The 26,185-nt window shown below is 42.7% G+C and overlaps 1 protein-coding gene across 5 annotated transcripts in view; it reads right to left on the bottom strand.

Moving 5' to 3' along the window:
- The window catches only part of MKX (mohawk homeobox), a 49,354-nt gene that overhangs the window by 11,557 nt on the left and 11,612 nt on the right, over positions 1–26,185 (bottom strand). For all 5 annotated transcript variants that reach the window (XM_049798367.1, XM_049798364.1, XM_049798366.1 and 2 more), the window contains one exon: positions 25,073–25,408. In XM_049798367.1, the coding sequence (XP_049654324.1) occupies positions 25,073–25,408 (336 nt within the window). The remainder of the gene's footprint in view (positions 1–25,072; positions 25,409–26,185) is intronic.

A 26,185-nucleotide genomic window follows, 5' to 3' on the forward strand; every position in this document is an offset into this window, starting at 1 on the left:
CACATACAAGGCTCCAACAGTCAAACAGCTATAAAAATGGCTGTAGGCTGCAAAAGAGCTTCATGGTAACCTCAGACAACTGTTGCACAACAGATCCTACAGGTGAAGGGATTGCAGGTGAAATTTTAAAAATTATTTATATCTACAAGTAGATACAGATATATTCATATATATATACATACCTGTATCTGCTTCTATCTGACGTGTGCACAAAAATGGGAATGCCTAAGCAGTCTGCCTTCCCACTAAGTGTACTGCGAGATACAGCAGTACAATCACAGGTGGTATTTTCTGCGGTCACCACCTCCCCAAAGGCGCGGGATGGACCTGCTCCAGGTCAGTAGGTGAGACCTTTCCCTGCACAACCTCAGCACCATGGCACAGCAGCTGCTAGGCTGTTGTGGGAGGGGAACACAGGGAGATAAAAGATAGTCAGATGGATTTAACAATGCCAGATAAATCATGTTAATGATGGGACAGTCTCTCTGCTTCTGCTACAGGTTTGTGTGTTGGGCTGGATGAGCGGTTTTAACCAACATTTTCACAAATGCCACAGTGTGTTCCCCAGCTTCTACACTCTGACTCGAGAGCCCAGGCTCTCATCTTCAGCAGTGCTGAACACTCGCAGGTCAATGAGAGCTGTGCTTTGAATGTGTAGTCATGAAATCATGAGCATCCACAAGGTCTTAGGTATCCAAAATGACTTCAAACTGTAATTGTTTGGTGCCTCAGTTCCCCTTTTGCGAAATCCTACAGACATCTTATGAAAACAACCTTATTAAAATTTGTGAAGGACCAGATGGAGCATATCACATGGCACAGAACAGCACATCATGAAATTAATCATCCTGTCCTCAGAGATGCTTAGCTGTGTTCACATTAGTGCTTTGCCAGTAGAGAAGCAGGAATGAGCATCCAGTGAGACTGTGAGCTGCGTTTTGAGGATTCTTTCAAACTGGGTTATTTCACATACATCAGAAAAGTACCTCTTTCCTCCTCTACGTAGAAATGTGATGGGACCCCTTTATTCAGCATCCTGAGGACAGCATTCAGGACAGATTCAGCATTACAGGAACCTACACAGAAAGCTGTAGTCACACACCTCCCTGACCATATGCAGAATAACCAGCAGAAAGAAACATTGCTGAGTGAACCGCAGGGGGAATAGCTGTCCATGGATTATTCTCACCTCCAACTGCACAGAAATTATTTTAGTGTTTGATTGCATCTTTATTTTTTTGGAGTCAAGTTTTTAGTTCTGCTCCCTTTGCTTTTCCTTGTGAAGCTACTGCAGTCTTCGTGCTCCCGCTCACCACAACTTGCACTGTTATTATTTCCATTACAGGATTTCTTCCCAAACCTAAATATTCCCAGACACCTTCTGAACAGGCCCTCAGAGATTCTAGTAAACTGGGAGGTATCTCAAGAAGGGCTGTGTTTGCAGTTTTCCTATTCACCAAGCAAGTGAGAGGCACCGCAGCAAACCAGGCAAAAGGGCTCTTGGAGCAGAAGAATCGTGTGCCCAGAATTATTCAGGAAGTTGTACCCATTTGCCAAGAGGTTTTGAACAAGCAGAAACACCTCCTTCTTCTCCAAACATCATCTGGTATTTACAAATGGTTTGAGTCCTAGCGCAGTGCAATTTCAATGACTCTGCAGGAGTATCGTACTTAGAAGAGCTCAAAGACTATCCTGACTATCACGGAGATAGGTGCAGTGTAATAAATCAGCCAGACTGAGCTTGAATCCTCAAGGACCAGCAAAACCTTAACACTGCAGATGCTCACTAACTGAAAGTTGTAAGAGCCCTTCACAGCGGAGTCTTTGCGTAAGACAGATGAGGCTCCTGCACTCCAAAGGAGCATGTGTGGGAGGTCCTGAAACAGTAGTAGGCCGGTATTTAACATTGCAAAGGCCTTGGATGTGAACAGCTTTGTGGAAGAAGATGGAATTGCTCTTCTGGCAAAACATGTGAAACTGTCTGTGATAACGGGAATGAGAGCAAGGATGACTGAACAAATATTTGCACTGAATGCCTGGTCAGGACAGGGGAATTGCTACTGATACGATCTTTACTTTCAATGTTACTGCTTCTGACAGTCTTACAGACTTTGCAGATGTTTATTGGCCACTAAATCATTCTTCAAGAATGTTGGCTCTGCTCCCAAACCTGAAGAGTCTGAATGTGAAGGGGTTTGTTATTCAACACACACTGCTGCTTTTGGAGACAGTGATTTTCAAGAAACCAGCAGGGAAGTATCGTCAACTGATAACAACATGGGACTGAACTCCTCAGCACTCAGGGCCTGAGACATTGAGGCACGCTTGAGTAAATGTGCACCACGTAGCGAGGCATCGTGTATCCACGTGGCATAGCACACTGCCTGAGCCCTGACAGCAGTGCTATGCCACGTTAATGGATCTGTATCATAGTAAAGATTTCTGTGGAGAGACAGGGCTTACTAGCTCATCCTGACCGTGATATACTGCTTGCAGTTCTCAGTATAGCACAATTGCATGAATTCTGGGGCCTCTGTAAAACTCACTCCATGACACTGCAGAGATTATTACTGTTCCATTCGGCTCCTCTAACTGCGGGACACACTGCATAACAAGGCATATTCAAACTCTCTGCCATTCATCCCAGGAAGAGCCGTTCACAAAGACGCAATTGCTGAGCCATAGAGGACGCTAAGCCACAATATTTCAAGCCAAACAGATTAGCTTTCAAATAAAGAGTATCCAAACCACGGGCAATATGCCCAGGCTGTTTCTCCGAGTGAAGATGCCAATTCTCTGAGATCATTGCAAATGGCTCTCACCTGACAAAGCTACACTGGCCACTGGAAACTACACCTAAATAGCAACTACACCAAAATAGTAGTAACAGTAATTCTGATAGCGGTAACACGTATCTGTTAAATAACAAGTGATAAAAAGTAATCCATGTCTTTGTACTAATAAAGTGACAAATTATTGAAGCACGATGTATTATTACCACAGGGGAAAAATGTATTACCAAGAACTATTAAATATACTTCTCCCCAAAAGGCACTGGTTTCCCTGACCAGCGTAGCCCAAGCCAAAAGAGCGGACGTGATCTAACGGCAGTTAAAGCCAATAGCCTCCTTTAAGACCTAATTGAATTGCTAGCTATCAGCCTCCAAGATCAAAGACAGTCTTATCAAAAGCAGCCCCTCATAACACTTTTCCCCCCATATACAGTGAATACTGTTTGTTTAAAAATGTCAAGTTGTTGCAGAGATAGGGTGCTTCAAAAATATGTAAAACAGGTGCAGAAGGCAATAATGTCATATTCACTACATATTTGTTTTACATTAGCTCATACAAGTTTTCCTGGAGGTCAGGAGATCTCTATTAGGGAATTCTCTCCTGCAACAGCTTGCTCTATCAGAGACTTAAAACACACATACATATTTATGGTAAAGCCATATGGTATTTATGGTTAAATCAACTGACTTGCTTCGAAAAATATCAGTTTTGAGTAATTTGAAAGATCTGTAGATCAAAAACAACTGAGAAGCTTTATCAGCATGTATAAATAACCAGTCTTCCCTCCTGTTACCATAAATCAAACAAAACCCCTTCACCCAGCAGGGTTTGCAATCAGGGGAAACTGGGCTACATATTTATGTATAAAAATATGGAAAATATCTGCATTCATAGATGTAGTTAGAAATCACTGTGGACTTTTTGCTCAAGGGGCAACCAAATTAACTTTATCTCAGAGTAACTCACACTTCTGTAATTTGCTCATGTCTCTTCCCTGACCTGCTTAGGTGCTTTCCTAAGGGTAAGCAGCACCTGCAACAATCATATATTTGTATAGATAGCCTTGCATCCTCACCTCCCTTTTAAGAATTAAGATCCTGAATTTCCACTTCTATAGAGAAAAGCAACAACACAGGAAGCCATGGTTCCAGACATAAATAACATTCATATCTTTTAGGGAATAACTATGGTGAAAAATACTGAGATCCTCTGATCCCTCCAACACCATCCAACTCTAGGCTTTCAGCCTTTGGACGGAGGACGAGAGGAGGACTCTGAGCAGCCATGCAAGCCAGGCAGCTACAACACAAAGGCTTTAAGCTCTGTGAATTGAAATGTGGCATGTTCTCTAATTAACTCGCTGCTATTATTAGTAGTACTTCTGTTTCCACTTTTAAAACAATAAAAGCTTTTTCTTTCATTTTGCAAGAGCTTTTACTTTTTACTTTTGCCCGTGAGCCAAAGCCTTCCCGTAGCACGATAGCCTATACATCACAGTTTGCGAAGTTTACGGAGACCTGCAAAGGGCCTGCAAAGCAGACACAGCAAATCCCACGTGTGGACAACGCCTGCTTTCCTCCCCACCCTCCTTCTGCGACAGTGGGGCAAACAGACTGTGCACCACAGACAAACATTATATTTGGGGGTACGGATTCATTAGGGAACACTTAGCACTCACACAACCTACCTAGTTGGCTGCCACCAACCATTTTACTTCGGATGAACAAACTTAGCAAGATGTTGGCAAAACCAGCCCCCCAGAGCACCGCTGAGAGAGTGGCTCACCCAGCCTGCAGGCAGGAGTCGGCTAGTGCTGGCATACACCACCAACCCTACCCCAACTCCAGGTTAAACGTATCTTTTTAAAATACTCTCCTGATAGCACTTCCTAGGCAACTACCATCTCAGGTAGGAGCATCTTGAGGGCTGCTCAATGCACCCTGAAGACTGCTGAGCACCCCTAGCCCCCATCTGCAGCAAGGCTCTCCCCTTCCTCTCACACCTCAAACACAGCCGGCTGCTGCAAGCTGTTATAACTCACGGCGAGTTCTGCCTGACGGACCTAAGCTTTGCAATTAGTACCTGCCTTGCACCCTCCAAACACCCAGAGGCCCACTTTGTGGGCTTAGATGACACCTGGCACATTCTGGTTTTATTTTTATTTTTACAAGCCTCATTAGCCTTTGTGCTGAAGCAGAAATCCCAGAGCAAGAACCAGGATGCCGACACTGTTGACTGTCTGTACTCTTAGTCCCCAGGGAGCAGCTGCCCAGAGGAAACAACAAAGTTTCTAAAAACCCTGGCATCAAGGCCCTTTTCCACATGATTTTGGTTAACGTTAAGAAGCCGCATTACTCAGCCAGGCCTGGGAGCAGTGTCTCCTGCTTTGTTTCTGAAATCTGCATTTCTGTACAAAGTATAGGAACAGATAGGAATGTACAGGCATATCCACTGTTAGCAATTCTCAATTAAAGTAGCTTCTCAGTCATATTGTCCCCTTTACTGTCATCTTTGTCTTCCACCTCCTCCTCATTTCCAACTGCATCCTCATTTTTCTTTTGCTACTATGATAGGGGAAGAGAAAACTGAAGCAAGAGGAGACTTCTGCTGCGGTTCTTTCAAAAAACATCTAAGACCACCTGCTGGGATGGTACTTGGCTTGCAAAGTCAAAGCCGTACTGTAGGAACCCATCAAATACAAGGTGCTGTGTGTGCTTGGCTGGTGGCATTAAACTGTTGTTGCTGTAAGAATTTGTTAGAAATTTGAAAATGGTAATTGCTGCCCCCAAAAAAGGCAGATTGGGGAGTATGACTTGCGGATACGAGGTACAAGGACTTTTGGAAAGTAGCCCCTGGCCACAATGCTGTGCACGTGTCCTACCCCTGAATTTGGTGCGTAAGCTGGTTTGTATACAGAACTTAAAATGAAAAAAATATCCTTTCAAAAGAAGTGCCTTGAAACGGAGATATTGGCAATAGATGAGACTCACTTGCTGTAATTACTAAAAGACAAATTTTTGAGCAAGACTCCTATTTGACTTCCGTCCAAAGTCTCCTTGAGACTCCAAATGCTGTGGCCTTTAAAATCAAGGGAGCAAAATGTTTTCTGTTCAAATGATTGGTAATATAAAAGCAGAAAATTCACATATTAAAACTAAGGTTTCAGTTGTACTCCGGTTTGTCAATAAAATCAGACTAACTTTTTTGTGTGTGTCAGAGAAAAACAGGATCTGTAGAACATGTTTCATAGGAGACTAAGTTTTAGAAAAATGGGCAAAATTCATAAAGAGAAGAACTCCTTTTTCAAGGATGATGAAAACAGTATCTAGATATGTAGTGGTATAAAATCTACTGCCTAAATGCTACATTTACTTGCACAGTACATTTTTTTTAAAAAAGCATCTATCTTTCAAGGAAACAGTAGAAAATTTTCTCTTTGATTATATAATGATGCTTCAGATGAATTTACAGCTCTTTCTCTAACTGTTGTTCTGGTTCTCATAGATACGTGCAAGAAATGTTCCTTTACAAAACATTCCTCCTTTCTAAGTAGCAGAAAGGATGGCCTCCTTTGGGCAAATACACACTTTTCATTTATTTGGGAAAAAAAAATATTAAAATTAAACAGAACAAATTTCCAATCAACACTTGTTAATTTGTAACACTAAAAATTCTCCCATATTGAAAGCAGATTGCTCTGAAGAAACACTCACTTTCAAGGTCATAACAGCGCTGGCAAAACTCAAAAAAGTTGTAGTCCAACTTGCTTGTGTTCAGCTGTGTTTACTTAGTCTCAATTTGACAAAAGTCTGCCTCTGATTATACATAGCAGTCATCTGCCCACAGATAAATAGATATTACACAAACGTTTGGAGGGAATGACATTTGGCTACCATTATTTTTGGAATAATTTACTCTGCATCCTGAACTTAAAACACCAAAATGATTCATAATGTTTTTTGGACCCAAGAATTTCCATTTAATAAATAAATTTACCTCTATGACCTTTGTGGACTTTATATTGTACACGTTAGTGGATTAAAAAAAGGTAATTTATTGTTAAATATTCTGTATGCTTGGGAAAGGTGAATTTATACAGAATTCAGACCAAAGCCAGTGGCACATCTGGTGCACTCACTGCAGGTCAGAGCCCAGCACCTGCGCTGCAAAGGGCTCAGGATGCTGCTGGAGAGGGGGCTCTAACTCAGCTCCACAAGACATCCCACCCCATCACAACCTGCAAGCACACATATACCACTCAGCTCTCAGCAGAGCATACACCTGCAGCTGAAGCCCACGCTAGCAGAAAACCTAACAGGAGCGCCTGAGATGCAAATGTGTTTTCTATTTCAAATGTACCTATTCAGATGTAAACTTAACAGTTTGCTGCCTATTATTTGTAGGAGGAAAACTGAATACATATTGGATGCCAAACTGAAATTTTGCTTTATCTGAGGCAGGTAGTTGCTTCATGACATTTATAAAATAGCTTATATTTGAAACCAGACCTGCAGTATTTCTCTGATGTGGATAGAAATTTTGTCCAGTTAAAAATATTGCTTAGCCTAGGGCATTTTGCGTTACAAATTATCCAGTAATAAGGCAAAAACTTATGAATAAATCATAGTCCCTACTCCCATTCCTTCCCTGACACCTCTTCCTAATTCTCTCCCCGTTAAGCCCCTGTCAGTTCCCCAACATCAACTACCCCAAACCGTGCTTCCACATCAAGCACTGGAAGCATTGAGGGCAATTCAAAGTCCATGAGGGATATTGTTACTGCTGTACATCTAAAGTGGAAAATATTTCCAGAGTGTGGTGATAGATGGAAGAATAAAACCTAGACCCGACAGAGAGTCATAGATTAGTTTCTGTAAAGTTAGCATGCTTTCAGAAATGTCTTTTCAATTAGAATAACAAAATTAAGAAAGCCTCTGATGCAATAGGAACCATATGTTTGACATATCCAGCTTCTCTATCTTTGACATCTAAGTATTCAGTTTAAAGAAAATTAAGACATTTGTTTACAAAGAACTAGTTTATGTGTTTGCAAGACTAAGCTGAATGTTTTTAGATGGAACGATTATATACTAGTCATTTCCTCTCATTTTCCTTTGTTTCAGGAAGGGACGTTACTGTGAAGAAGGAATGTGTTTTCGATGTGGACAGCTGGAGGTACAGAAAACAGATTTCTGTCACGTGGAACAAATGCAGCAAATTCCTTCTTTACAGGCTGTTTCCTTACAGAGACGAAGTATTAGGAGCTCATTACACTATGATGCAAAGCCCCAGTCATTCAGAAGTGTGCTAACAATCGTGACCCAAAGAAGAGTTAATTCAGATGGAATCCAGGAAAATGAGGCAGCATAGAAACCTCATCAGCAGTCCAATCACATGACAAAATGCGAGGCATCTCCAAAGCCACTGCCTGCCAAAAAAAGAAAGGCTGCTGCAAGAAAAATACTTTCACAGCTTGATATCTGGGTCTTGTGACTGCTATCCAAACAAGGAGTAAAAGTGGTACTATATAATGTGGCAGGGTAAACAGAACCACCCACTCGTCATCACCAATCATGTTTTTAATTCAGATAAATTCTGTTTCTTTAAAAAATGATGGGGGAAAAAGAAACAAAACCTTTTGTTGAACTTGAAAATCATATGTATAATCTGATCCGGCATGACATATTTTAGGTTCATTATATCATGAACTATATAGGAATTCATGATTTGCCATGCAGGATCAAACTATCAGTCCATCCCAGGTGATGTCCTTTCTACACTACTGACTGACGCTAATCTCAGAGGAGCACAAAGACGTTGCCCTCAGCCAACTATCTGCCTGCAACTTACAGGTGATGACTTGAAAAATTTCCAAATAGAATATCTGATCTGCAAAATTTACAGAAAGGAGTAGATCTGGGAGAATTTCAAACTTCCAGGAATGCTGGGTCAGAGAAGCCTTCACACTTGGCCAAGCTGTCTTACAGTAGCCTGAAAACAGTTTACAGTTTTCAAAACAGGTCTTGGTGGGATTTGCCAAAGTCTGGGTTGGGCACGATTAAGCCAAAGTATGAAAAGTCTTCTATACTTTTGTGTCCAGCTTAGTCAGGGACTGTGGATGTACCAAGAAACTGGGAAAATAATAACCACACCCCACACTCAAACAGACACCCCTGCCACTACCACCACTGCCACCAGAACTAGAGTTCTGGTTTTTCCCCGAGTTGTGAGCAACAGTTTGAATTAATTTACTTTGTATTCTAAGCAAGGTCATACCCTTTTCTGGACGTGTATTTGCTCTTCGCCTGTGTAACACGATAAAAAATGCCAAGACATAGTAATTAGAATCAAAGGTGCCTTCCAAGAAGAGTGGCAATATCTTGAATGCTTATCTACCTTCATTTCTCAAACACTTTGAAAAGGAAAATGTCAAACTTCTCATTTTGGACTGAAAAAAATGCTAGTATCTTCTATGCTTCTATAGTTTATTCTAGAGCTCTTCCCCGTTACACTCCAGATTCCTACCAGTATTTCCATAATATCTGCTTCCCCAGTATTTTCTCTTCTTACCTTCATTCCTTTGATCTCTTTTCTTTCCTCTTCCTTCCCCTCCATTGCTCTCCCCTTTCCTCTTCCTTTTTGTTCTTACCCTCAATTCTGCATTTCCCTTTCCTTGTGCTCTCCTAGCACTCTCCTCTCTTTACAATCTTCCAAAAGTTTCTGTTCTTTATTTTCCCACCTGTATTTATTTCCTGGCTGTGCGTTTTCCTTTTTCCCTTCGGTCCCCATCCTTTCTTCTATCTTTTGCCTCCTAGAGCTAAAATGATACTCCAGCTATAACCTACCTTGTACCAAGGTACATCTTTTAAGTCCATTGTCAGGATGAAAAATGTCTCAAAAAGAGCTAAACAACTATTCCAGTCACTGTCCTGGACAAACAAACGTAGCTCCCATTGACAGCTGGAGGACTTCAGCGCCTGAGTCACGTTATTCCCCATTTGCCACCAGTCACTGTTTGGCAATCTGTCCCCACACCAGGGCATGGAGAGATAGACAGAATTTCATACAGTGGCCGCAGGGTGTTATTGATGAGAAAAACAACTTGGATAACATAAGTCCTTTCTGCACTCTTAACTGAGAACAACACGTAACATTAAGTGAAAACTTTGTTGAAACTTAAAAGACTAAGGAAAAGGTCTGTATAAATATGGAAACAGTTATGCACCACTTCACCAGCTGTATTCTTCTGGATCTCTAAGAAAATACCAAAACATCAAAAGGAAAGTTCCTTGTATGGCATGCATCATTTAATTAATATCACAACTGATGAAAATCTCTGACTTGGCTTCAGGTGAAGTGGTTTAACATCCTGTGAAAGGACAGAATTACACCACACAAGCAATTAGGTCAAGAGGATAAAAAGACTAAGAAGCATTGATTCCCTGAACTTCTTGAGATCTGCCCATCAAAACAGTAAATGTTTGCTTTCCAAGATGAAACAAGCTAATAGAAACATGCACTGAAAATCATCTTTATGGCCAATGCTCCAGAGAAAATACTAAGGAACACTTTTGTTTTTCATGGTGAATGTATCACCCCTGTAATACCCCCCCAGTTGAAAGCCCGGCTCCCCCCTCCAGCTGGTGCTGCCTGGGCAAGCTAGAGCTGTCTATGCACGGCCCAATCCAACCTGCACACCCAATCTTTCGAAATTTTCTATGTTTTCTTTGTCTCACTCTTTTTATATTGCTTCTGGTGGTTTTTGTGTGTGTTTTTGCTGCTGCTTGCTTCCCACCCTTACCACTCTCCAACTGCTTGCCGGGCAAGCACAGCAATTCCATGTAAGGAACGCGGGGAAGAGAAGCATTCCTTGATTTGTCTGTGCACAGTAACTTGCACGACATTTGATCATACGCAGAGATTAAGTCATTCACGAATAGGGCCCAAAGGGAGGAACAACTCCAGAAAAACAACCCTTCTCACTGGTAGTGTAGCATCCAGGACTCCACAGTCATTACTGCCACACTTACAGTTTGTAGCCGATCTGGCAAAGCGAGGTATCCAACTGCAGGCTCTGTGGTTTAAATAAAATGTATCTACAGCAGCTTGGATCAATGTTTAAAAATGTTCCATGTTATTTTAGTCCAAGGACAAGCTTTTAAAATTAAAAGAAAACTTTGGCTTTAATTACAGATTAAAAGTGAAAGTTGTTTAAAAAGAATGCATATTCTGAGAACAGTAATAGAAATGATTTAGAATGTAAAACTTGTTCTTCTCTCTCCCAGCATGTGACAAGTCTCCTGTAAATATTTAAAACAAAAGTTTGAAAGCAATTAATTTGTGGACAATATTTAGGGTGCTTCTGCCTTGCTGTCGTGGATCTTTGGCATAGCTTGACTTTTTCCTACATTTATACTTTCAGGCTAAAATAAGTGTCAGATTTTGATGCACGTTGCAACGGCCAAAAAAGAACCACAGCTGTAACTTTTACCTCCTTTTCCTTTTGTTACTACATATGTGTGATGCAGCAAATGTCACCACCCTATACATAAATGCAAAGGGTTTATTCCAGATCAGCTATGAGCAATGCGATCCCAAAGTGGTTAGGTGCTACAATGGAGAAGCTGCTGCTCTTGGGATGATTTTCAGCAACAATTGCCCATCTGAAAATCATTAGTGCATAGCAGTGGATTTTCCACATGTTCATATGCTGGACAAGCAGGTTGCCCTTGAAGTATGGTTCCCTGGGGGAAGAAGGAAAACCCAGAGAAAAGTATTCTATTGTCAGATCACGGTTTCACTAGCGCCAGACAAAAATATGGTCAAGCATTCACTTGGCTGCTCTGCTGGCAAAACGATAGGGTACCGAAATGGAGACAGCTAATGAGGAAGGCAAAGAATGAAGCTCAGGAAGAAGATCTTAAAATACAGATATTTTTTTCTTTTAAAAAAATCAGAAACAGGGTTAAGTATGCAAATTTAACCACTGTCAGATTACTGACCTTTATTTTTATAAGGCAAAAAAGGTTTAGAAGGGGTAGTATTTTCCCAATAAAGTATGTCATCTTTTAATTCAGCTGTGCTTGAAGCACCACCGAGAAAGAACTGAAGGAGCCTAAATAAAAAAGGTTATGAATATAACTAGGCAGTATTTGATATTTAATGCCCCATTAATCGATAAGTTGGCTTGAAGGAGGAAAAAAGTTGGCAAAAGGGAATGGAATTCTTTAGCTCCTTGTTTTACTTAAGAAAAATTCCCAACGGGCTTCACTTAAACAAAGAACTTTAGTTTTCCACTGGAAAGACAAAAAGAAAATCTTGGTCTAGCATGTCCTGCCACATGCTTTAACTACACAGTAAAAGAGTATGTACTTGGATCCCAGGCACATTTCAGAAGTGTAGTATTTATTAGCTGCTCTGTTGCCAAGTTCCACTATTATCATTTTATTATAACTAAGGTATATTTTTACTAACTAAATTATATTTAGGTCTTTAGTTTAAGCATTTGAAGGTCTCGGAGTGTCACGTACAGATGACATACAATATATCACAGGAATTTGTTGATTTTCTCCCTCCTCCTCTCCTCTATAAACAGTTACCCTGTATCTGTGATCTCAGGGCATTTGACTTTCCTAAACCCATAATCCAGCTATAAAGATACGCAGAGGCCAAGGGAGCAAAATCCTCGGATGGAGCAGAGCTCGCCAAGGATGAAGGTGAGCCCTGTTAGCGGATAACCCACAGCACGCACGTCCCTCACACCCCGAGGGGCAGCGCAAACCCACCTTCCCCCCACCGACCCCTTCAGACACCTTGCTCCGACCCTCCTCTGCTGCCCTTAGCCCAGCTCACCCAGACACGGCTTTTTGCCGAGACCTCCCATTCCCAGCCGGGGCCGTGGGCTGGTTTTTCGTACGCAGGAGGCGTTGCGTGGTGGGACACCGGCTCTCCGTGGACAAGGGTGGGTAGGAGCTGGCAGCTCATGCCAAGTTTGCCCCAGCAGAGCAGTGTCCCACCCCCACCCCACCCCTTAAAGGATTTTTGGTCCTGTGGGGAGCATGGAGCTGCTGGCTGGAGGCTGTCAGGATGGGATGGAAAGAGGACGTGGCCATGAGGCAGGAGAGGGTTTTGGTGGGCTCACATTGAGCTGGGTGTTGCCGCTGCTCTGGGCAGGGAAGGGGTGTCTCCGAGCAGCCACGACACCCGCAGAGAGATGACAGAGCTCCTCAAACCTCAGCAAGTGCAGCAGTACCGTGGCGCTGAATACAGCCTTTATTTTTCCTATTTTGTGCAAGGAATGAAGGAAGAGCAGTACCCAAATATGAGCACTTACATTCTCTGGGGGTCACAGTCTTTGATCTGTGAGCAAAGATCCCACTGAAAGCAGCTGGAGTTCACCAAATGAAGTTTGGAAAGCTTTGCAAACACATGAACATTGTGTGTCAAACCATGTTGCGTGCTTTGAGGCCAAAACACTCAAAACCAGACCAGATATTGGCACATTAGATTTTTGCTTTGCCCAACATAAAGCACTTCCAAAGGCTTGGTTTTAAAACATATCTGAGTGCCTGTCCATCAATTATCAGGTGGAGCTAAAGGCACTTTGAGTTGGACATCAGATGTAATTATTAGCCCCTTTTGAAATAAGAGGGCAGAGCATCAGGGATGTGAGTCTGTAAGTGAGTTGAATGAGGTATAGAGGACTGAGAAATATGAATGACCTTTCCCCTATATATAGCCACAGCAAATGTAACAAACACAAATTAATGCTTATGTGCACTTGCAGCCAGGAGAAATTATTATCGGCCACAGTCTCATTAGATGAGGAGTGAAAACAGCAGCAGAAAAGCTGGGAGACAGTACTAAAAGGAGAACAGGCTTATAAAGACGCCTGCCATTTTTATTCATTTAAAATGTTTAAACAAGAATTTCTTTACTTTGGTTTAGCCAGCAAAAAAAAGGCTTTTGCATAAAACAAAGGATCACCGGGATCAATACCTGCAGGTCAGCCTCATCTTCTCTGCTGACCTCCATGAAGAGGATTTTGGGCTTTGCTGGGCAAGCTGGAGTAAGCACCTCAGTGAGGTACGGGATTTGAAAGGGAGATGTCATTTGTGGATAATACCATTGGGAGCCTCTTTTCCTCTATGTTTGCAAAGTTCACTGCCACAGTGAACTACTGCACAGCTCTGAGCCGAAGGAGGAAGCACAGCAAAACGGCAAGGCAGCAGGCTTGAATTCCACAGGTATCATCATCATAATGGAGCACTGAGGAAATATATGTGTGTGTGTGTGTATATGCATATATATATATAAGCTTGTATGGTGTACAAACACCACTACAGTCTCTGGAGCTGGCCAGAGCAGGACAGCTTTTTTGGGTTCTCCCTACTTCAAGAAGCGTCTCTCAACATCCAGACTCTAAACTACAGAGATTCAATAATTAGGAAGCCCATAACAATCGCAATTCTGATATTGTGGACAGGGAAGGGCCCCAGGCTTCACCCAGCACCCACGCTCCCCCGGCTGACATTACTCTCATGCACTGGGTTCTCACTGGCACTGCTTTCGCTGCCGGCACAAACGGCGCTACGGCCACCCAGAGCTTTCCCTGATACAGGAACAAGCTCCCATTTGAAGATGATCCAGAGGAAATGAATTAGCGACGCAGTAACCAACGGCTACACCAGCTAAACAACACGAGAGGGAGAAAAGCAGGACAATGAATTTTACTGTGTCCGTATAATGGGCAGTCCGGCACCCCTCCCGTGCGAAGCTGTCACAAACAGTTGGGAGCAGACCGTGTAATTTGCACACCAGCTCCAGGACCTGCTCCCCAAGCAGCCGCCGTTCCGGGCTCCCCACAGCTTAGCTCACAACGTGGCAAAGCCAGGCCCCGCTCCTTGGGGTGGGAAGAGCAATTAGAAGAGCAGGGACCTGGGATGAAAGCCTCCCTGAAGTCAGCGGCCGAGACAAATGCTCCAGCACACCAAGATATCATTAAAACTGCCCACAGTGTCTAGCCCACAAAGTACATCTAGTGCAAGGAGAGCAATCCTGCTGCTGTTTTGCAATGCATTACAAAATACCTTGGCTAGCAGAAAGAATTTGAGGCAATTCGCTCCTGAAGAGCCAGGTCGTGAAGAGCCTTCATTTTTCCAGCAAACTGGATTTAAGTTGACAAATAGTAACTGAGAGAAAAAAAGCCTGACAAAGTAAAGGGGAGATGGAGAAACCGACAACATTTAACTTGATCTTTGACGGTGTAAATCTGTCAATACCCACAAATGACCACAAGGCCACATGCCAGTTTTTACTCTGAGATACCGTAACTAAGACATTTGGCTGGTACCTCACATTGGAAAGAAAGTTTTTACATTTAGAAATGTAAAACATTGTAACATTTAAGGAATTTTGGCTACAGCCCACTAGCCAGCCTTCCCCCAGCTTCAGCTAAGGGATTATTTTGAATGTTGCTTTGCTCTTCATGCATCTGTTGCCTAAATCAATGTGGAGGCATGAGGGAGGGACTGAAAATTGGCCCTAGAAATAGCGGTATATTTTAGTGTCATAACTGAGAGTCTTGGCAATCCCTTTTAACTTGAAATGTCAGTGCCATACCAAACGATCTGGTCATCATAACCTCAACTTCTGGCCATCAGTGAAAGAACAGAGATAGAGTCTCTAACATCAGGTTTCAAGGCCACTGTGAAAAATTAAGGAAAACACATTTCATGGCTTGTTGGAATTTCGCTTTACCTATTTTTGCGTGTTTCTTTTCAGCTGTTCCATCTCTAGCTGTTTATCTGATCTCTTTCTGTTTGAATTGCTTTTACTTTTTCCAAGTTTTCTACAATGCAGTTTACTTCTCCAACTTACTTTCCTGCTTTAAACTCCTGCTCCTTTTTTTTTGTACTTCACATAAAACTCCCTTATATTATACAAGCCTTCTGCGTGCTTTGACTGTTAGGACATATTTCTCCTTTAACAGAACTAAAGTGGCTACCTGATGCCAATTTAATGCCACAAAGCATAAAAGACCTCAAATGGACTTTAGTAATCACTGATAATTTCCACATCTACCCCTTGTATCTCATACCCAATTTTTTAAGTTTGAAGTGGATTAAATGAAACAGAATCCAACTCTGCTTCTCTGTTTCTGGATAATTAGAAATTAGAAGTTGAACTTTACAGATGAAGGGACATTTTTCCAGAACAGGTGTTTTTATGAGCACTCCTTCCATCAGGATGGCAAAAATCTCACACACAAACAATACACATAGGTTCCCCACATTTTCCAAATACAATCAAGGAGTCTTCCAAGTGGCCGGGTATAAACCCATCCACAGCCTAATATTAGTCCACATAGAGATTCCAGGTTCCCCCTTCAATCCACTTCTCAAATTGTGCCAAAACCCTCCTTAAAACTCCTCTATGAATACACATGGAAGATCAGAAGTCTGGTCTCGCTAAACTGCTTTCATCATTAGGTTTCTGGTATTCACATTATGGACAAATGACCTAAAAAATTTCAGTTAAACACATAAAGGAGTTTTTTTAAGTTGCAGAATGACATTCAAAAACCACAAACCTGCAAGGGAAATAGGATTTGCTGGATCAGATAAGATTACCAGTCTATCTGGTCAGGCACGTTCAGTGTGCAGCTTTTTAGAAAAGAAAATTAAAATGGGAGGAAGTGATGGTGAATAAAACTAATTTTGCTGTTCAATACTGAATCAGCTTTGAAGATATTTTAACAAGAGTCCAATCAAAAATCCAACTCAAAAGAAAACAATCTGGCCTTTTTATTTCCCTATTTTTTTTCTATTACAATTGATAGATAAATTCTACCGTTCACACTAGCATGAACACAACTTCTTACACTACCTGGGAGCGATCCAACCCTGCTTAGGAGCAAGACCCTGCAGGAGTTTCAAGCATTTTTGCCACCGACATCAAAATATTGCCATGGTAAGGAAAATGCATTTGCTTGTGCTTTTGCTTGTGCATGTAAGCAAACGCAGAAAACTCCAAAACATTTACTTTATTTACAGCTATATGACTGAATACAAACAAGCTGCTTTTCACCAGTCTCACCACGGGCATAAAATATTTCAAACTCCAGGACTACTGAGAAGCTCACCGTTTTATTCAGCAGTCGTCATGCTCCAAATTTACAAGCCTAACTCGGATGGTTATTACTGGGATGTACCTGCTTAAATCCCTTCCACAGATGGGAGAACGAACACTGCCCATGCCAAGTTTCAGTCTGGATTGAATTTTTACAGCTGGGTCATAAATTTGCGGATTAAAAGGGTTCTAATGGAAACACAGATACAGCCTTAACTACAGCAACATGAACAGCAGCACTGTAACACTGCGCAGGGGACAGTCCGCGCTACAAGCAGAATCCACCCGGACGTTACCCAAAGTCGCGTTATTTCTCCCCAGCAGCAGAAGGAGGCTGGGACATGCAGGAACCCCACGCCAGGTATGAAGTTTCAATTCAGACGTTTTTCCAGAAAGAAGTGAAACTTTTATGGGCTCGCCATTCCTTCAAATTTACTGCCCCAGAATGTGAAAAGTCCAGCCCTCATCCCCCTCCTGCTACTACCCCATCCTGCCTGTGCCTGACTCTCCTGCGCCCCGTCCGCTCCTGGTCACACTTTGCTGTGCTGCACATAGATTAGCGTGTTAATAAGTGTCACCGAAGACAGGGGTTACTCGTGAAGGACATGATAGATTTCATACGTAAAAGTAATTCACTGGGCAACAAGGAAGGTTTTTGTCCCTGTAATTTCTCTTTCTTCTCCGTGCAGGTGCCACGGGCAGATGTCTTGGTGCGGAGGCAGAGCCAGCTGGAGACTCACGTGAGCCCCGAGGAGCAGAACGGGCACATTTTGGCATCAGAGCCTGCTCAAGTCTTGCTCCCAACCCAGCACCGGGGTGATCTGCCTCCAGCCTTGTCTCTGCACTCAAAAGCACTTTCCAATCAGTGATCTACAGAGTGTGTGATTTTAAAAGCCGCTCCTGATGGGGTGACAGCACACATCTCTGTGTTTCTGCCTTTGCAAACGCTCCTGTGTTTGTTCCTCTTTTTCTCTCTCTCGTGTTTAAAATCGTGCCATATTTTTCACATTCATTGGTCTACATCCCCTCTTTGGCACAAACAGCTGATAATCACGTTTTGCTGCCAGGTTTCCCGGGTAGGGGAGAGAGCAGACATACTCTCCTTCAGGGGCAGGATCTCTCTGCATGCACATCAGTGCAGCGCAGGGCGGCCAGGCTATGAGGACGACCCACGGGATGCAAACCTGCGCTCTTGCCCGATGCTGCACCGCTCTGTCCCTGGCTGCTGCACCAGGGCTGCAGTGCCCAGGGCTTTCTGCTGCTCCGCTCAAGCTGGTGCATTTCCCCGTTACTTCGTCTCATTATCTCTGCCACAAGCTCCCCTCTGCCCTCCTCATTTGAGTAGTGCTTCCTTGTGCAGCGCATGCAACCGCTTGCAGTGGCAGTGGCTGCAGCCGGCCGGCGTTTGCAAGGCTGAGGATCCCCTGAACCGATGCAAAAGCCACGCCAGCCGATGCGCTGCAAGGCAGTATGGAAGCCTGATGTTTCTGCTGTAAGAGATCTGCACAGAAATTTGGCTACCAGGGAAAATCTGCTCAGGCAGTGGAAGGGGAGAAGGAATCACATCCATTTCATTAAATCAGTTTTCCCAAGCTGTAGTTTCACACACTCTTTAAATACTCCTTAAATTAACTGCTAATTTTCTTACTAATTTCCCTATTATATTCATTACTAGCCATGCAGTCTACAGCTAGAACTGGAAAACAGTCTGATTTATGATCATGTGCTTTTCCATGCACATAATTTCCTGAAACATTCACATTTGGGCTGGCCCCAGGTTTTAAGACCAAGCATAATTCTAAAGACATTTTGAACAATGGGAAAATAGGGATAAATATTTCTCTCTCTTTGAACACACACCTTAGCTAAATGAATGAGGCCCGAGGCTTGCCAGGGAACAGCCCTTGCTGAGGCCTGGAGCATTGGCTAACTCTAAAGAGGAGTATTAAAATATATAGTTGTTAGCGATCGGTGACAGCAGCATACATTTTTCCTGCTGTGTCTGAGAGCGGTCTTGGGCAAGCACAGGGGTCTGCTGCTTTTTTGGCCGCTGCTGCGAATATTTGCATTGGGGAAATTTTAATGGTCTCAGAGAAGCAGAGGCGAGCTGCTGTACCGGCACGGGCAGCAGCAACCTGTGGCCATGGAAACATGGCTGATCCCCTGATTTTTTTGGTCTCTCTGATTTTTTGGTCAGATGGTGTCATCTTTTCCATTTCAAATCATTCATGCAAGAACATCTCATTCTCTGCGATGATAAAGCTGTCAGGAGTCCCAAGACGTGCTGCCCTGAAGCAAGCTGACTTGAAGAAAATCCTCTGCAGCCAAACAACTGGCTTAAGCTAGTTTTTACTGAAGTACGCAGAAAATTTGCCATGACATCAACAGAAGCAAAACCAGCAGAGGTGCACACGCGCCTCCTTTGCTCCGTGGGGTCTCCACAGCAATTATACCTGAATTAGATCCACAAACATGCTGCTATTAGAAGCACATCTGACCCGCACATAGCCCAATCTCCAGAACCTTTAATATTTTGGGTTTAAAAAAAAAAAAACACCCAAAACCATTCATAGCCATTTACATCTGAAAACAAACAGATAAAACAAGGATGCACAGTGTTTGCACCCAGCACCTGTGAGAAAACGAGTACTTTCTTCTCCCACAAAACTGACCATTAAAAGCAGGGAGTGGAGAGAAACGGCTCAGAAAAGCTAACGCTGCCAGGGGTGCCGCTTCCCCTCCCGGTGCGGCTGGCTCCAGGCAAAGCTCTCCCCTGCCCGCTGGCAGCCCTTGGGTGCCCAGGCTTTTGGGAGGGTGCTCTGCCCGCAGCGCCCGTCGATGCTCCCAGCCCACCCAGCACTCTCTTCCTCCATTCCCCCACCTGAGAGCAGTTGAAACTGCTAAATTTCCACAGTTTTGATGAAGGATTGTTTTCCAGGGTCATGTGGAAATGATCCTGGCCCACTCCCCTCACAGCTCAAATACTAAGAAACTGAGAAACTAAAGGGAATTAAAAACCAGCTTATTTGATTTTTGCTGTTCAAACTGAAAGAAATGCGAAAAGTGAACAACCAACTTAACTAGCAGGGAGCGGGCAGGATCTTTAAAATTCTCAAGTTTGGGCCATCACATCTGGTATATTAAACTTGACACTGTCCCTGTAGTAAAGCCGTTTCCTTTTAATCTTTCTTTAGAAAAAACAACAGAACAGCAAATTAAACGCAATCCTCTCCTCAGTTCTCAATTCCATGCTATTTCAGTGTTGACGAATCAGGTCATGTAATAATAAAATTCCTGCAGAAATATGATCTTAGCTGTGTAACCTTCAAATTGCAGTTATGCTGCTGTGTGCATTTAATACTGTACTTGACATTCCCCTTTTCCATTTCACTTCTGGATGACATTAGGATCTGCAACAGGGACCTCCTTCAGCTCTCCCAAGTTACCATTTATTTTAAAGTATCCCCACGGTCTCCAGCACTGTTTAGATCAAACTTGCAAAAGTCACTGGTACTAGAGGTTTTTGTGGGTCCCTCGAGTTGTTTCTGAAAACAGGTTCCATTGTGTTCATATTATGCTTTTAAATTTTATAGCTCATTTTTAAATTACATGTTAATTTCTAAAAATGTTAAATTGTGAGGAAAAGTTGGCAAGGACCACACAAAATCACAGCACTATTCTGCAGCTTGCGTGTGTCTCTCTGTAGTACTTATATGCATGGCTATACCCTTACATTTAAGTGCTCTGTATGAACGTGGGCCTGATCCTGCAGTGTGCTGAGGGTCTCATCAGAGGTGCTCAGTGTGCTGCAATAAACGACCTAGGATCATGCTTTATAAATCACAAACTTTGCAGGGTCCAAATTAAAGAAAGAAAGGAAGGCGAGAGGAAAGAAAAAGGCAGTAGTAATGAAAACATCAGAAACAGAGCACGCTCCTGAGTATAAATGTCTAAAAATAGAGATCAAACATCTTCAAAAATCAACCAGTCATTCATGAGTTTTTTTAAAAGCCACCCTCCTTTCCAGGCCTGCAAGTCTTTAGTTTCCTCACTATTTTTATTTCTTCTGGCTTTTCTACTGTGCTAAGTAACATATAAAGTGCAATCAATGAAAATCTGCCTACAGAAAAAAGTTAGAAAACTCCCTGTCCTGCCATTTCATCTCTCTTTCTCTCATTTTAATTTTTGCTTTCATTCACCAAACGCAGCTCACCAGACAGCGATATCCCAGAAAGTTGGGATTTTTCATTTCCTTGTGCTATGACGATGTAGAACATTTCATTCCCGCAGGTGACTGACGATAGGGCACTTGCAGAGCACTGCGGTGTGATTACAGAAAAAGTTGGCATTTTAGTGATCCGTAAACCAAAGACTGACGTTGCCACTTTAGATTTACGTCCAGCCTTGCTATAAACATTATTAGATCTTTTCCTTATAGATTTCTGGAGTACTTGGTGCAGTCAGACCGTTGTTTCTGTGTGCGTTTGTACAACAAATACAGATAGGCAAGTCTGGTTTTAGTTATTCCTGTCACACAGCGAACCTGCTGTGAGTGATAGCGTGCCAAGGAGTTAATGAAAACTTGTTCTCCAACGTGGATTTTTAACTAAACAAAAACACTGAGCAAAGCCTTCCAGTGGTCAGTTTAAGACACTTATTTGACCAATTATATATATTTATATATTATACCTGCCCTAGGATTAATCCGAACTGAAATTTTCTGCCTTAAGTGAACACATTCGCCTATGTCAAGTTCTATACATAAGCGTATCAGCTTACGACAGAACCGCTTACATATGCGACACATCCGAGTACGGCCGCGGTCTTTCCCAGCCGCTCCGCTCTCCCCAGGGCCGGCCGCCCGCGCCGCCTCCCGCGTCAGCTCCCCGGCTCCCCGGGCCCCGCAGCCGGAGCGGGACGGAGAGGCCGGGAGAGGCGGCAGGGGACCCGGCTCGGTGCGTGCTGCTCCTGCCCCAGCACTGAAGCCGCTTCCCACGAGCTCGCAATAGTGGTGCGGGGGTACAAAGTGAGGCCGCTCTCCTGACAGTCAGTTATATAGCCTGTCCTTGATCTTTACACGGCATTTCCCAGTTGCCTGAAGCTGGAGTAGCATATGGTCCCGTGTTTATAAGCATGTTAATGACTGAAATGGGAAACTGTACAACCCGTTTTCCTTATAAACCTTAAACAGCAATTTCTTGGTTTTGTCATTGGACACTGCACTCGTATCCTGTTAATTTGGCACGGGCTGTTGAGACGCATGTGGCCACGCTGACCCCAGGCACTGGTCGAGCGAAGTCGCTCCGGACACACTGACGCACCTGAAATCAGGGTCCGGCCCGTAACATGAACCAGATGCGGTGAGTAAGCTTTCTACTCATGATCTGCTATGAAAAGTTGCTTTTCCAGGGAAGCACAATAATTTGCTTCAACACCAATGACTGCCTGCTCTTAGGAGCAGAGCAACCTTGCCAAACATTTCTCAAAAATAAAGTGTCAATCAGTTTTCACTCCGTGCTTTTTGAAACACTACTCAAAATGTTTTCATAAACTAAAACATCTAGTAGGGACTTGACAATTCTGCTTCAACCCCTTTGTGTTAAAAATCAGCTGTTTCACTTAACAAAAAATTGCAGTGGGGAGCTCCTTTTAAGTGGTGATATCTCACTTAAAAAGACACTTGCTGCTTTCAGGAAGGTATGAGCCGTACAGGCAGCCATACCCTGTTATTCTGCTTAACCAAAAGGGATTGCACCTATTTTTGAGAACACAGATCCAGGTCTCCTACATGATTGCACTGAGAACTGCCATCCCAGGTATTCAAATTACAGAGAAAAGACATAAAAAATTAAAACGTCCTTATTTATCTCTTCCTATCTAACAATCATTTGGATAATTTCATCTATTTGTAAATAAATTTCATGAATGGGTGATAACTTGAAAATATCTGCTTTGTTTGTGAAGGGCTCAATTCCTGCACACTATAACATCATCAGAAAAAACATTAATGGGACTGTAACCTTGTAGCTGAAAAAAGCCTATTTGTACCTATTATTTCCTGAATGTGCACACATATATAGGAAGAATAAACCTAATAATATAGTGTGTGCACATGATCTTTTTCCTTCTATCAGCAGGCTACTGCTTGTCTGCTTGTCTGCTTTGGAAGTGTAAAAAGAATAAAACTGTATCTTCAGAGCTGCTGGTATGTATCAAAGGCCATAGCACTTCAAAACGTTAACAAAGATATTTAAGAACTGACTTAAATACGATCTCAAGAGGAGTTCCAGGAATGTCAGTTATGAACTTTAAGGCCAAATATACTGGTTTTTAGTCATTCCAGCCCAGCTTGTGAACTCACACAGTTACAGTGTGCCTGTCTCAGCCTCCTCATTAAAGACCATATTTTTCAGTGCAGCTTGAAACTTGGCAAGAAGAACTCAATCCAGTAGCAAATTTATTACAATTTTTAAAAAGTCATTGTGTCCATTTTTAAGTTATGGTATAAAAGTACAGAAAACCAGAAGGTTACGTATGTGAGCTGCTGAATCTGTTCTTGAGTAACATTTCACTTAAAAATAAAACTTGGCAGATAATATGCCCATAACACAGACCAAATGCATTTGATATATCGGAAAAAAAAAAGCTAAATGAACAGAGAGAGTTAATTTTGAAACTTATTTGTGTATGCACTGTTCTCGCTCCCCTCAAGATCCCGTTCCTCTGCAGGGACCCCACTCCCCTCTCAGACATCCGCTGACAACCTACATGCACCAGCGTCCTCCTACCCCCACCAGAGCATTCAGCCTCCTGCAATCCTTGTGGCCCCTCCACAGGGACAAAAAAAATCACATGAAATGTGCCAGGAAAGAGAGGGCAGAGGCTGCAAACTTGAGAGGTTGCAAAGGCGAGGGGCACCCGAACCTGTCTGCCAGGGAAGCCAAGGGGAACCAAGTTCAACACTTAAATCTATACTAACTTTAGTGCAAAGCCCTCCAGTACTTTTCATCAATATTCATCCATCCCAAAAGTGATGCTGCCCACACACAGGGTGGTCCCTGGCAGAATAACCCTCTGAGAAAGGCCCCAGGACAACACAAAGGGCTGCTGCGATGGTTGGAAACCCTGACACGTTGGCAGAGACCTCCAGAGCTTGGGATGCAAAACTTCTTTTTTTTTTTCAAAGATAAGGGGACAGACTTTGCCTTACGTCCCCAAAGAAATACAGAACAAGCTTCACAAGAGGAGCCTTCCAGCACTCCCTGCTCCACGGGGACCTGAGCAAGCCCTGATCTTGCCCTGATTCACAGCAATTTACTGGCATGAAGCAGGCAGTCCCATGTGCTGTCTCCCGACTGGTAACACAGCCGATTATATAAATCATGCTTTTATGTTTTTATTGACAAGATTAAAATAACAAATTTTGTGTGACCCTTCAAAAAACCATTAAGCCAAGATATTCAGTGGCCAAGTCCGTGGCCCCTTAGCTCAGTGTACTCTGTCTGGAGAGTGATGCAGAAATTGGTCTAAACTAATCCATGTATTCCTAAGAGACGCATGAGCGCTGAAGGGCCACGCACCACAGAAGGCACTCTGAGGACAGAAAAGATGCTGTACAAAAGGGGAAGGCGTTCACGTGCACTCCATTGGGAGGCATATGGCTCACGTAAGTGCCGCAAACAGCCACCTTGAAATTTCAGAGCCTTCCTGCTCCTCCCAGCTGGGGCCATGGAGTACTTTAGTCCTCCTTTATTCTAACAGAAGGCTCAAGAGTTTTCTCCTTCTTTAGGCTTGTCTTAGTGCTGACAAAATGGCCTGTAAGCATCATTTCAAAAATCAGCCCCATAGCTCCATTCAAAAAGCAAACCAGCTTCATTAGTAGTCAATAAGAGCATTGAACTTCAATACTGCAGGTAGAACTTCTCCAGTGAATGAAAGTGTGGACAGGAGTTATCCACTCTCATACGAAAGGATGGACAGGAGTGATCTACTCTCATACAGGAGGGTGGACAGGAGTTATCCACGCTCATACAGGAGGATGGACAGGAGTTATCCACTTTCATAAAAGGCACGACCAGGTGACTCATTCCAGGTGATGCCATACACCAAAGCTGGCTGTATTAGAAATGATGCAAAGAGAATCCCTTACCTGTCCGGTAGACAAAATTGCCTTCTGTCTCTGATGATGACGGAGACACCAATTCTTCCTCAAATTCATTGGAACTAAATGAACCAGAGTGATTCCTTTGCCTTGTTTTTTCCATCATAGCTGCATTAGTAGCCATGACATGTCTCAATGAGTCATTTAGGTAACGATTCAATAAGCTGCTTTTGTATTTGGGGGGTGACACGTAATCCTCATTGGCACTTGTTTCTGGTCTCACTCCTGTTTTTATTACTGAACTTTCAGTTTTAATCACAGTGTGATGAACTGGTTTGTTATATCCCCCTTCATTCATATGGTTTCTTGGAGGATTTTCTCCATCTGAAAACAGAAGAACACAGATACAGTAATACATCGAATACCTAATATTTAACAAGGGCTTTCTCTACATGTTTTAAATTGCTATAAATATAACTAAAACTAGCATTAGACAACGATTTTCATTTTCTTCTGTTCACATATTGCTCACAGTAGTTCCCAGAGTTCTCAGATGTTCCAGCTATTCCAAATTAATTAACTGTAGAAAACAGTCTCTGAGTCTAATTTGCTCATGAGCAGCACAATGTAGGTAGAAAAACCGAGAAGTGCCTTACACCAATGATAAGCATTTAAAAATCTGTGTGAATAAGCTGAATTCTTACTATCATAACTTGAAATTTGGTTCTCCTGAATACTACAGCATATTTAAGTGTATTTGCTTAAACTGTACTTTTTTAATTGTCCTGCAACCAATCTTTTAAAGGGAAGTGCATACCAAAGAAATGTGAGTACAAACTGAAACTGGAACAAAGAGAATTGAAACTCGGTACAAATTGAAACATATTCTTCTAAAAATTCACATACAGATTTCTGACAATGTTCTGTAGCATTTGTTCCTGTCAATGTATCTCCATGTCATAACCGACTAAAAAAAGTACCCACAGGCATAATTAATACAAACGTTCTATTAAAAAATATAGGGTGCTATTTAAAAAAGTCCTGCATTTGTTAATTTGGATAGGAAAGAGAATTTCAGTGCACTTTTTAAATTCAGTTTACCATATAAAAAGCCCCACTGAAGTTAATCAGATTCTCTTGTTAATGTTGTGATATTGCTCT

This window comes from Accipiter gentilis, chromosome 4, assembly GCF_929443795.1.
Source record: "Accipiter gentilis chromosome 4, bAccGen1.1, whole genome shotgun sequence".
NCBI classification, from domain to species: Eukaryota; Metazoa; Chordata; class Aves; order Accipitriformes; family Accipitridae; genus Astur; species Astur gentilis.